Below are 13,944 nucleotides of genomic sequence, written 5' to 3'. Positions count from 1 at the left end.
ATCATGTGTAAAAGGCATATACACATTTACTGATTAAACAGACAAAAAGGAAACAGGTGCATGCAACTATAGCCAATTGAGCCCCATATTCCTGGTCTGGAGAGCCTTGTTCTTCCATCACCTTCACCATGCTGAGGTCACATGTAGCAAGTTGGTATCAGATCTGCTGGCCTCCTTCACATTCCTGTGTCTCTGTACTAGTCCCTACACCCCTGCATGGTAGAAAGTAGACCTCATCCATTGCCACTTCCATTGCATTCAGCGTGCTGGAGCATGTAAGAATATGAGAGGGGACCCAACACCCTCTCTCCTCCTGCTGCTGCTGCTTTCTTTCCATTCTCTGCAACCCCAGAGACTATGCCACTCCTCCCTTTTTCACATCTCTGAGTCTATATTACAAGGTATAGCAAGCTGCAGATAGTAAGAGATTAATGAAGAGCATCAGCAAGCGGAATCAAGAAATGTTCTTGATTATTTTAATGGCAGAGGGAGGGTGATTGCAGGCCCTGTAGCTGCACTGAAGAGGAGGCTATTTACTTTGGGTAATCTCTGGATAGGCTGTTGATGGGGGAATAATAATAATAATAATAATAATAATAATAATAATATATTAATACCCTGCCCATCTGGCTGGGTTTATTCTGGGGGAATAAATGGATGTGTGTGAAAGTGAGAGAGAATCAAAGACAAAATGAAAAAAATAGGAAGGTGGCTTGGGGTTAGCTCTGGGATTGTCCACTTTTGATTTTGGCTTCAAGCACTTCAAGTAGTATGTGTCCCAAACTACTTTTCCTCAATGGAACATGGCTCTCAATTTTTAAAAAAGCCTCAACTTTAAAAAGGTTGCCCCTGTCCCAGAAGGCTGCAAAACCAGGAAGACACTTGAGTTACTGGAGTTCCGTCATATGAAGCTGGTTAGCTTGGTGGATCAGAAGTTGCTGTACTTTGTCTCTCTGTATGTGGAAGCTCTGTATTAAGTCATGCTGTGAATGCATTCAAGCATTCAAAACATGCAGGGCAGAAGAAGTGCAAGTAAGGCTAAGCACACTAGAGAATTTAATGTCTTATGTTCCCTTGAAAAAGCTCAGTGTGCAAAAATGACCCTGGGAGGAAATATTTTAAATAAAAAATTACTGCAGAATATGTAGCAGAATAGTTTTAGACAGTATGACTGAAGTCTTGGCAACATCATGATTCCTGTGAATTTCTTTTTTTTTTAAAAAAAATGCAGCAATATTAATAGTGACTTTTAAAAATATATACAGGTCAACACAAATGGCAGTCTTCTGGCTCTTACATGCAGAACTGATCAGCATTCCAACGACTAGGTAAGTAGTCATTGACGTTAAAGAAAATCTAGTTATTTTAGCCAGTGCCAACTCAGACTCATGAGGCATTCCATCCCTTTCAATACGGTAAATGTTGCTAAATCACAAGTAAATGTTCTTAGAATGTTTTAACTTGCTATTCAATTGATATCACTTGTATTATCCCATAGGTTTGGACCTCTGTATTTCCTAAACAGCACCAGTTTTAAAATCATTCCCTATTTTGCCATTTCTGTAGTCACTTCCAATGCAGCCAGTTTGAATTGCATTGGTAGGAAGGGATGTTGCTGCTCCCCAGTTAAGAATGTATCTTCCTTTAGAGAAGTGACCATTCCTAACCCCACACATTTTCCAGGAGAGCTGCATTGGGGTGGGGTCGTAACAAACATTTAACATATCTTGGCACAATCTGGCATAGAGTCAAGCATGTTTAAAACCATGGTCTATAATGCACTTAATTCTGCTAGTTTGTGACCAGTGGGGTGTGTGTGTGTGTTATTACACAAGGGTTCAGTCTTTCACAGAATGCATGGAACCTGCATTGCAGCAATGCTACTAGGAATACCACCCACCACCATTTTTTAAAAAATATGGGCAAAAAAATATGGGGGGGGGACGCTATAAATAATTCAGAAATTAAATTAAAAGGAAAAATTTTCCATGTAAAAATTGCATAGATAAGTTGTTTGCTCTCTGGTGCCATCTTTATAGTTTATAACGCATTCAAAGCATTGTTTTTTGACTAATGTAGCCCGGTCCTTGGTTTAGCTCTGCGGACCTTTGCTGCTAATGCATTTTAGTGTTGCTAAAATGTATTAGGTTGGTATCCAGATTAGTTAACAAATGTTAATGGTTTCAGATGCATCATGTATTTTTCTGTCCCCTCAGTGACCTTTGGAGAGTGACAGCCAGAGACTAATCCATGCCAGGCAGACCACAGCTTATGCAGACAATTCTGTTTAATGAATGCCAGGGACTGCAGTAGATAAACAATAGCTCCTTTCCTCTTAGTCTTTATTCAGGATCACATTTTACAGTCGACTCTGGGATCTGTCCCATGATGATAAATTCCAGAGCCTAGAAGCCTACACTCCCAGTCTGGTCAGGATAGCATGGTTGCCCCCTACACAGGTGCCCTCTGTTCAGTTCTGCACCCAGATGGACCCACCACAGAACTACTTTCTCCTCCACTATCCTCATCTTCTGCCCATGCATTCTATTTTTATCAAGAATTCAGGAACCAACCCTACTTGAGTGTAGTAAAGTGGGTGGTAATCTATGTATTCGCACCGAGTTCTCTGACCATCAGTCCAAAAAATATACCATAGTAGTTGAACAATCTCCACCTATTTCTGACTCACAATTTTACGTACGTCTGTAAATGCACTGAGCTTTCGCTAACTGGTAATATCTCCCTTAGTTAAGCAGTGAAACCAATAACATTCTCATCCATAAAGTCCTAGCTTCACTCCTGCTTTTACAGCACTGCCTCAAAGGAACTGTAAGCACCTCATATAACCATTCAGTGGAATGTGTGCTGGGGAGTTGCGAGTTGGGGAAGTTCAGCTTGCAAGCTGTTCCAGGCCATATACTTGGAACGTAACCTGACCACAATTAAGTGTCGCCTCAATTTTACAGTTTGCGTGTAAAAAGAGCTATCCACTTTTATCCTTTTGTAAAGTTTGATTTCTTGTAGCTACGGACAATGTTCAATGTCAAAAAGGAGGAACCTGAAATATTAAAGGTGGACAGTGAGTTCCAGAATTAAGCTTTTTGCTGGTTAGCAAATTGCTTTGAGAAATACGGATGTAGGAACCCCACAAGAAATAGCTATATTTTCTTTTAATGTTGTTGACCATAGACTCTCTTACATCTATGGATTTTCCCAGAATAAAGGCGGAATCTCTCCCAAGCAGTCTATCTCAACTGTGTTTTACATCCCTTTTGCTCTGCTGGAACAGCCAACAGCATTTAACATGACACCTGTTTTTTTTTAAGGGAACATCATAACACTTCCTGGTATTTTGCACCATATCATTAAAGATCACTAAACTTTTTCTTTGCTGTTCCTGTCTCTTTTTAATGTCTGCCTTTTCTTGCTAACAGTAAAGACCAATATTAATGGAAAACCCATTAAAAAAACTATTATCCAATGAAGAAAAAGTGAATGCACTCAAGTGTAAAAGGAAGACTTATCGATCAATTTCCAGCTAAACCTGGCTTGCCTGACACTTTGCAACAGTGGAATGTGTTTTTATTGCATGGCCAGGTAGTTCAGATTTCCGGTCATTTTTAGTAAAGACCCTTTTTATAACGTGGATAAAATTTTATCACAGAGCTATGAAAAGAAAATTAGGCTTCATAACTCACATAGGACCTTGAAGAAACTGCTTCTATAAATTTTTTAAACATTATCAAACTTAATGCACCTGTTCTGACAAATTAGTGTTTATCTTCCCCCTCCCGTAATTAACTAACGGATTTCCTTTTTTCCCTTCTCCTTTTTCCCATAAAAGAAGAAATTCTTTGGCTATCGGTGAATATTACCAGAAAACTGAAACCTTATCTGCAGATTTTAATTAATCGAAGATATAAGTTGAATAGATTTTTGTGGTCGTTTCAACAACATGCCCACACTGGCTTATGTAAAATGTACAACGACAATATTTCATTGAGTTGACTTTCCTCTGACCTCTGCACAATATACTGGTTTTGGGAAATCAGTTAGTATGTGCAGCAGTTTTGAATGTACTGGAAATGCTGAGCAAAAATGAGACGTAGATCTTATTCCACATGAAATCACCAGAATTTGATGTTGTGTTCTCAGTGGTTTCCAAGCTACATGTATTAGTGTCACCTCTCAAAATAAATCAGCAATTTGAAGGTTATGGCTATTTAAAATAACTTTTAGTGCCTCTTAAGTACTTATGTAATTATAAGTTATCATTTAAATTACAAACTATTGTTATGTATTTTGGAGATCTATATTTCTGTCTGAATCTTATGAAACAATTTATAATATTCCAATTACAGTTTGTCATAAAAACCCATAAAACATTAAAGTTATTTTTAGAGCTATCTCTGGATTCAGTGTCCTTCATAATAAAAAGTTTTGACCGAAACTACATGCATTCAATGATCCATATGATTATAGGGAACAAAAAGGACCCCATTAAATGCAATAGACAGCAGCAATCTGTGCAAGCAAAGGATTTGGCTCTGCCTTTGAAATTAATGGAGGAATTCATTTTAGGCAGCTGTGCAACTGAATTTCTGTTCCTGGAATAGAAAAAAAGCAGCCCAATACAATCTTACAAAAATATGTGTTTGTTAGAACACATACTTTGAATACAGAAGGTCCCATGTTCCATTCTTTGGAATCTAAGTTAAAAGGGATCAGACAGCAGGAGATGGGAGCCAAAAGCTCAGCTTGATGGACAGAGAATTTGACCTGCTCTGAGTCAGCTCTTACATTCTTAAATGAGGACTTGTAGCAAAACTATATGGATAGAGTTATATGGTGACAAAGAATGCTTTTTATATCAATCATCTCATATTTTCATGAATTTGAGAAGGCTTCCATCTGACCACATTCTCTTTTTGAAGCCTGATGCATCAATAATACAATGCCTCTGCTTGGTTGGAATGTTCTGAAGGCTTTCTGGTTGAGGGAGGGGGATGAAGAGGGATATTACAGTGGTACCTCGGGTTAAGAACTTAATTCATTCTGGAGGTCCATTCTTAACCTGAAACTGTTCTTAACCTGAGGTACCACTTTAGCTAATGGGGCCTCCCGCTGCCGCCGCACCAGTGGCGTAGCGTGGGTTGTCAGCACCCGGGGCAAGGCAAGTAATTTGCACCCCCTAACTGAGATAGAGTGAGTGAGCCAGGCAAGTAATTTGCGCCCCCTAACTGAGAGAGAGTGAGTGAGCCAGGGGCAGAGAGTTGCGAGTGCGAGCACGCCCCCCCCGATGTTGCGCCCGGTGCGGCCGGCCCCCCTGCACCCCCATGCTATGCCACTGTGCCGCACGATTTCTGTTCTCATCTTGAAGCAAAGTTCTTAACCCGAGGTACTATTTCTGGGTTAGTGGAGTCTGTAACCTGAAGCGTCTGTAACCCGAAGTACCACTGTAGTTATTGTCCTGAATTCAAAAGTGCTTTGGCTGGAGGGGCAAGTTTCCTGTTTGTGCTATCAAGTGTGATTTAAGTAGAAATAAATCAATAAACTAGAGATGCCATGTTTTCATTAAAATGGCATTTGATCTCATTAGTTTAGATTATGATGAAAGTGCAGGAGATGTATTAGCCCAGTCACTCAAGTGGGAACAAATTTGTTTTTATTCCTGGCATTCTGCAACTGGTTATTTCTAGAAATAAATTTCTAAAGTGGAGCATTTCTACTTTGCAGAGCAGGATCAAAAGATGGAGGTGCTACAGTTCAGTGGCAGACCATATGTTTACATGTGGAAAGTCCCAGGTTCGTAGGAAGATAGGAAGCTGCCTTATATTGAGTCAGATCTACTCGATCTCAGCGTTGTCTATGCCAGGGGTAGGGACTCTTCCAAAGAGCCCTGCTTTGGCCTGCAAGATCATGTTTCACAAACCACACCTGCCATCAACTGACATCATTGGATGATGTCATCTGATGAGCGGGGTTCAATCCTGCCAAGTGCTGCTTCGCCACTTTGTTCCCTGCCAAGTGCTGCTTCGCCACTTTGTGAGCGTCTAAACCTAACAGCTGAACGTTGCTGAAGTTGCTGGCCTCTCGCATATTTTTTGTAACCGTAGGCTTTTCTGTCTTGCAACTTCGCATCTGGAAATGCAGAATACAACTTAAAATATTAAGTTGTTTCAAATGCAACTCTCACCACTAGGTGGTGCCTTATCTCACCTAAATCCCAATGCCTAGGTAAATACTAATAATATTATAAAGGTATTTTTCGCCACGTAAGCACACACCCATTTTTTCAAAGCTACTAAATGAAATGAAGGAATCCAGAATGGGGTGGGAAAAAATCCTTTCCAGGAAAATAAGGATTTGCTCTAAGTCTTACTGCAGTATGTGTGGATATAGGATTGCCATTTATAAGCCCTTTCTCTTTTCCAGCATTTATCTTTTAAAAATAAATAAATCCAAATTTGAAACCTTGTTAGAAGTTTGCAGATGGGGGGGGGGGGGACTCAGAAAGAAAAAATATGGTACACCTTTCCAAATCCCAGGACTCCCACTTTCAATAAACTGAAGACAATATCAAACCATATGTGGCAGTTCTTATATACCATCAGTTGTCAACTTCCTTCTGTAGCATAATACGTTGTTCTATTATCATCAGATTTTAAAGAGAATAAGGGTGCAATCCTGAATTGCCCCCCATGAGCTTGGTGTGGATTTATGGAGCGGTGGGACCACCACCCCAGCCCTGCCACATGGCAGCTTGGAGAGATGTTGTGGGGCATGCAGACATGGGCATAGCCAGGATTTTTGTTGGGAGGGGGGCAGGACTTTTCTTAGGGGGCAGAGCCTCAGTTAGCTATGTATTTTTATTGATTTTTATTGATTTAGGGGGGCAGCTGCCCCCTCTGGCTATGCCCATGGATGCTGATTTCTGTACCAGCCAAGACATTCTGAGCCAGCTCAGCCCTCAGGTGCCCTTAGTACTATCATTTAGTGTAATGGTTCTAGGGGTTGCTCGTGTGTAAATCGGCGCCACGCTTGGCTGAGTTACCTGGGTGAACCCTTTCTGTCCGGACCACCACTCACCCGTGGCTGTCTCAATCGCTGGCAGAATCCGTCAGTGGGCATTTCTTGAACTTCTTCCAGCAAAGAAGCTCTTTGACGCCTAGTCTCCGCCTACTCTCCCTGCGCAGAAGCCTTCTGCGCAGGGAGGGTGTGGGCAGCGGAGGACCCGTGCTCTCCCCGCTGGTCTCCGGCGAGGAGTCATGGAGCCACCTCGCCGATTCCCCCATCTGCCCCCCTTCTCCACTAGTGTTACGCTGATTTCTTTCCCCAGGAGATGGGCTGCTTCTCTCCCTCCCGGTACACTCTCTGGAATCCCTCTGGAGCCCTTCCTCTCCCTCTGGCTCCGATGGCAGTTCCCTGACATTTAGGTACCATGCAATAACATTTCAGGATTTTAAAGAACTTTTAAAGCATTTTTAACTTAGAGTAGTCTTTATTTTTTGATTGCTGCTGTTTTAGTTTGTTATGTTAGTGTTTAAGCCACCGCAGGAACTTCAATTTATGTTGACAATACAAGATAAAAAAGGATGTAAGCATTGACTAGATAATTATGGGATAAAGAGATGTGATTGCAGGGCCACACAGTTCAAATCTTGGACAAAAATGAGTGAAACTTTTTAGGAAACATTACAGTGAATGGTTTACACTCAGCCATAAATTCAGTAGGTCTCTCTAGTTCTTTATCTATCTAACTTCAAAGTCAGTTGAAACATAGTGCCTGCAATACAGCAATAGGCCCACTAGTTTCAAATACATTTGTTTATCATGAACTCTTACAGAGAGGATAAAGTTACCAGGTGTTCTCTCTCTCTCTCTCTCTCTCTCTCTCTCTCTCACACACACACACACACACACACACACGGAGAGGGAGGGGGCATTGATTAAGCTATTACGATATCGTGAAATAGTCCCAAATATTTTGACACTTTGGGCTGAGTTTTTAGCAACAGAACATTTACAATTAGTGTGGCTGATAAGAGGGATTTGGCTAGAATAAAGTTCACAAAAGGCGGCCTGGGCATAGACAAGAAGGGGAACGGAGCATGAAGTAGCCAAAGAGAAAGGGAAGAAAGGAAGGGCTCTTACAGGAGTAAGCCAGGAGTAAATCACACCAAGCAAGTTGGAGTTAACTCTTCATTAGCAAAACCATGATCTGCACAGGCAGGTCTTGCTTCCATGAAGCACTTGCTGAGACTGAAGGTCCCCACCACCCCACAGCTGCCTAAGTCCTCTCCTCGCCAGGGTTTTCCCTAAGCAATCTGAGACTGTGTCTGTGTGAAGCTAACTTCTCTGCACTCTTCATGCCTCTCCTGGTTCTGGGAGACCAGTGGGGAGGGGGAGTTTGTTGCAGCAGGAGGGGTTACACTCATGACTCTTCACCAGCTGGACTCATCTCTGCGTCTTGGCCTCCCTCCTCTCCTGCTTCAGCTTCTGCCTGTGATTCTGGACTTCTCTCTGCTACAGGCTTTCCCCACTCACTGAACCCTGTTATCTCCTCCCAGTTCGCTCCCTCTTCTCCCTGCGATCACTCATCATTGTCCCACCACCAATCCCCAGCTTCTGAGCCTTCTCCCTGTGGGGGTTCCCCAGCTGGTTCCTGCCGCCTTTCCTCTACCTCCAGTCTGTGACAGGCCCACAGGAAAGTGTGGGGGGAAAGGGCCCATGGGAAAGGTGTCTGCATTCTTTTATATTTCTTTTACATGCAGGAATGTAGCGATGATATAAAAAGGAAGTTATTTATGAAAATAAATGCCCCTGATCATACTATCATAAATCCACGTAAGTAATGATTTCAGTGTATTCTACTGATATATGCCAGACAAAGGGCATGGCCCATATATTCTTCGAGAGGTTGCTACAGTTCAAATCTACACTGGGGTGCACATTGCAAAGACGGTGAAAGCTGACACAAACCTGCAAATGTTACTTATTAATGGCCTCTGTTAATAGCGGGGGGGGGGGGGAGCCTGTGTTAAATTGTTCAAATGGCTGCTGTGTTTTAAAGCTGAAATAAATTTAATTCCGGTTGCTTCACGTAAGTGAAATAGGTCACTACCTTTACTTCAGAAAGCTTTCCCCCGCCTTTCCCTTCATAGCAATTTGCAAACTCTTGAGGAACTAAAAAGTCTACCACCTTTCCATTTGGGATTTTAATTATTTTTAAGTCAATGTGGAGATAAACTGAAATGTGTTTATGTGTTGCTGAGCTTCAGCAAGACGCCTTTGATTTGAAACCAAGGTGCAGCTCTTGCACAGAGTCACCACATTTGAAATGACATTTATTTTCTCCACGATGCTGTATGACCCACTTATATCTGTCCCACACTCCTGCCGAGAGATTTAATATTGAATGGAGGTGGGGATAAACACTGCCTCCATCCAACAATTCCCCTCCTCTTTCTCTCTGAAGATTCTGTCCTTGTCAAATGTAACACAGCTGCTCTACCTGGGTGAGGCTAGATTTGTATGAACAAGGAAATGAATTTCATCCACTGGCACAGGGACATTCTAAATAACAGCCAAATAAGGTTTTACTTAGTGGCCTCCTATGCTCTTGCCCAGTAAAAACCAGCTGTTTTCCCCACACCCCTAAATGGTCCGTTTGACACTGAAAGGGCTAGCGGCTGATTTGGAAAAGATAATCCAGCTCAGAGATGGATTAACAATGCCGCCTTTTTGTTTTGTTCTGGCAAGGAACGAGCAGCCTTTTCAACATTCCTGGCTTGGAGCTCTTCCATTGCCACTAACAGCTGAGGTGTTTACAGTTCATGGTTTCTAGGGTGACTGTATGTTTACCAATCTCTGAGCAGGCCATGCAGGCTGACTCTTGAGAACACATTTGCTACAAAGCGTGGATAACAGGATACCGCCATCAGCCAGATCTCCAGTCCAGAAGCAGATATCATCAGACCAAGTGCTGTAGCTACATATGGAAACATTGGAGGCTCATCATTAAGGCTGACTGGGGTATCATCCTCTTGTCTACAGGAGCTCCCTCAAAACCAGAGCCCCTTTCACCTGAAGACTCTTGCTTCTTTGCCCCAGTGGCAACTTTAGTATCCTGTTGTTTCGGCTACTACAGACACTGCAATGTGTCTCATCCATTGACTGAACTTCTTGTGGTTCATGTGTGACTTCCTTCCTGGTCCCTTGCACCCAGCCATCACTCCATCTGTGGAATTTTGCAGGCTATGGTTTAGTAACCAGTAGCACTCACAGTGTTATATTTCATTGTTGGATTGAAGCTTTTTAGACACCTTGAAAACTGTGATCCAACTCTGCATAAGGCAGATTCCTGTTCTTTTAAAACAATACAGTAACAAGTATTTCTTTTTTGATTTTTGATTTCTTTGAAAAATAATGTAAGAAAACAAAATTCAAGCATCATACAAACAAGAAATGTCACACTATGGCGGATACAGTACAACAAACAATCTTCACCAAATTTCCAATTTATTTTCTCATATATTTATTACTGTCATCATCATTTGTTTGGGGCTTTTGTGCTGTTTCGATGTTGCCGGCCTGTTTAGCAAAAGCTGCTTGCCTTCTTATCTTCATGTTATTTGGAGTTATTTTCTGCAAATTCTACTGCACTGTCAGTACAGGTGGATGTTAAAGAATCACCCTCCTCCCAAATGGCAAATGCAAAATGTGACAACTTTGCAAAATGGCTTAGGCATGTCTCCTGCTGCGCAGGAGCTAAAGCCAAGGCACTTATTAAGACACAATATGTCTGCTATGAAATAAGTCTCTTTGTGCTTAGCATTTAACTTGCTCTCAGGTGAGTGAATACAGGAGCAAAGCCTAGGCTTTGGTTTAGGGTTGGCGTGGGGGAGAGTAGGGTTCTTGTGACTTTAAAAGCTATATGGCAAGCAGAATTTCAACAGGTTAAGCTTTTCTGGTATGGAAATAGAATTATAGGGAAAGCTTCACCTGTGGCCTGTAATAAAGTGATGGTGGGAGATAAGGGGAATACATCGAACTGTGAGCATATGCTGCAGTCTTTCAATACCTTGCTAAACATGATTGAGTTGGCTTGGAGACAGATAATCTATTATGCATATAAATGCCAACATTATTAAATCAAAGGGAGTTATTTTTGTAGAAGGGGTGACAGTAAGCAGGGGACTGTGCAACGGAGCAGCTCTGCTCTTCATTTGCACTATTGTTTCATACATCAGTGCTGGGAATTTTCCAGCCCACCTAGTACATTATGGAAAGCATGACAGCAGTTTATTGAGCATTGATCCTGACTTTTTTGAAGGGAGAATAGACAACATTGGCTATTTAATGAGCACTCTTTCTGACTTGTTTGCAGGGAGGATTTAGGTGATGTTGCCTCAAAGCAAGATGTTACATCCCACACTTTGCAGTGCATTTTCCCTTCACTTTCCTTCTTGCAAAAAGTCTGATATTTGGGAGAACTGGGCTTGTGGTGCAAGACCTCCCAATCAGCTATAAATGTGTAGCCTGAACTTGTCAGTATGTGATTGCATCACACCTGAAAATAGTGATAGTCTAGCAGCGTCCAGAGAAGATTTGTCAGGAAAGAAATGATCTGAATTTTTGCAGGAAGCAGAAACAACAAGGAAAAGGATTCAGTCTTCATCTTATCAGGAAAACACAAACTGACTTTGGTGGATAAAGCCAGCACTTCGGTTCTAGGGAAAGGATGCAAAACAATTCAGAGCACTGCTAAATTATCATATAGTAGGAAAGTGATAGGTATATATGGAAATGATCCATCAAAGCTCAGCAGTTTTAAATCCCATTGGCTTTACCCGTGGAATTTAGTATGTCCCTAAAACTGTCCCATCAGAATTAATGGGACTTAAAATGTTGAACTGAATTGTGTTTTGTGTTTGGACAAAGTGGTAGCCTAAAGTACAGTGTTCCCCTTATGGAGTTCTTTTTTGCTTGTATAATAAATTTACATAGATTAGATAGTTTCAGTAGATGCTGTATTCTGTTCACATTCTGTCCATCATTTTTATACGTGTTCCTTATTCCTACCTCATTCAAGGTAATGAGGCTTCAGCTTTTAAACCTGGAGCTCAGTGGCTTTAAATGTGTTTGTGGCGGCCTTAAATTTCCGTAACCGCGGTGTGGCTTTTAGAATTACAGGAACTGTAGTTGTTAAAGAAGAAGAAGAAGAAGATTTAAGAGAAATATTATTGATGTACTTTGGTCTCTCAAGAAAAATGTTGGTGGTGACCTTACACGTGAGCCGTATCTTTGTACTTCAGCATGCAATTTATAGAGATGGAGATGTGTTCTGCCTACATAAACTACGGCAAAAGATTAGGCGGTGCCTCCATCTTTCTGATCTTGCCCACCAAAATACAAATGTCTTTGAAAGCGAAGTGAATTCTGTCGAAATACAAATGTGTCTTCCTTCAGCCTTATCTTGACTGGTGGCATTTTATTCAATTACCTTCTATTGTTGAAATTTAGATGTTTCCACAGAAGTAATTATAATGGGAAAACTAAACTGCTAGTGTTATGGGCAAAACAGGATTGTCAAACTATGACATCTTTGGCATTTTATTTCTTATCCTCTATTGTGAAAGAACCAGTACAAAGCATCATATCTTTCTCTTGTCAGGACCTAGATATGAACCAGACGAGCTGTTTCTCTCTGGTGCCGGTTAGGTCTAGGCTGGCAGTTTCCCATGTCCCTCACCTTGTTGCAGTCTGCGCAAACAGAGTTGCAGTCCACACTGCATCCTTCAGCCCATCATTGTGCTATTTGTGTGACTGCAAAACCTGATGTTATGCCAAGTTCTGCCCTTCAGTGTCTCAAATTATTTCTTCCTCTGCAAAGCAGGCTTCTATTCTTCCACCTCATTTTCAGGGCACTTCTGATAATAGAAATACAGTGGTGCCCCGCAAGACGAATGCCTCGCAAGACGAAAAACCCGCTAGACGAAAGGGTTTTCCATTTTGGAGGCGCTTCGCAAAACAGATTTCCCTATGGGCTTGCTTCGCAAGACGAAATGTCTTGCGAGTTTTTCCGACTTTTTTCCCTTCCCCCCTTTTTTCTAAGCCGCTAAGCCGCTTATCTGCTTTTCCGCTAAGCCGCTAAAAGCCGCTAAGCCGCTAATAGCGCTAATCCGCTAATCCGTCAATGGGCTTGCTTCGCAAGACGAAAAAACCGCTAGACGAAGAGAATTGCGGAACGGATTCTTTTCGTCTTGCGAGGCACCACTGTACCTAAATAGACTATAAATACTTTAGCCAACTAGATTATAAAATAGTTTAGCCAAGCCTACCCAGACATATAGAATCTATATGTGTTTCATTTATTTTTAGCTACTCTTGATTTTAATCATCTTTTTCTTTTTAACCTTTATTAGGTTATTAACAACTCAAAAGTGCAGTAGCAATACCATATACAAAGCAAATAATAAACAATGAGAAAAGGAAATGGGGGCACACAAATATAAATCAAGACATGCACATTTCGTGTTTTCAATCACCTTTTGAATGTTTTTAGATACATGTTTTAACCGTTTTATAGTGATAATTTTAGTATTTTGTATTTTTGTAACCCACTTAGAGGTTTTCTGGGGGCGGGGTGGGGTTGCAATCAAGTGCAGGGGGTGCGGTCCACCCCAGGTGTCATCCCTGAGGGGGGTGACATTGCCGCCCCACCCCCCTGGAATGCTCACCAATTGCTGCAGGTGGCGCCCCCTGGGACACTAGCCCCGCCCCTGCGGGTGGCTAGCCCCACCCCTGGGTGGACAGCATGTGCACCATTCTGGGGGCCAGAGCAGCTAGCTCCGCCTCTTGGGGGAGAAGAGGGAGGGGATAAAGTCCCACTGTGAAAGAAGAATTCCTTGTACTGATGGGATGTGTTAGATACCACCCAAT

General features: G+C 41.9%; 1 protein-coding gene across 5 annotated transcripts in view; it reads left to right on the top strand.

The window, feature by feature from the left end:
- DCDC1 (doublecortin domain containing 1) overlaps positions 1 to 11,781 on the top strand; it is a 265,169-nt gene extending 253,388 nt beyond the window's left edge. Inside the window, exons 36-37 of one of the 5 annotated variants that reach the window (XM_079987001.1) lie at positions 1,266 to 1,328; positions 11,390 to 11,781. In XM_079987001.1, the coding sequence (XP_079843127.1) occupies positions 1,266 to 1,328 (63 nt within the window). In that variant the 3' untranslated portion in view covers positions 11,390 to 11,781. Of the gene's footprint in view, positions 1 to 1,265; positions 1,329 to 2,216; positions 4,372 to 11,389 lie in introns of those variants that run through there. The other 4 variants (XM_079987002.1, XM_079987000.1, XM_079986998.1 and 1 more) reach the window with 4 other exon arrangements.
- Positions 11,782 to 13,944: the final 2,163 nt, after the last annotated feature.

Source organism: Podarcis cretensis, assembly GCF_951804945.1.
Source record: "Podarcis cretensis genome assembly, chromosome: 1".
Taxonomy (NCBI): Eukaryota; Metazoa; Chordata; class Lepidosauria; order Squamata; family Lacertidae; genus Podarcis; species Podarcis cretensis.
Note: the sequence above shows the minus strand (reverse complement) of the source record. Positions and strands in the feature narration are given on the sequence as shown.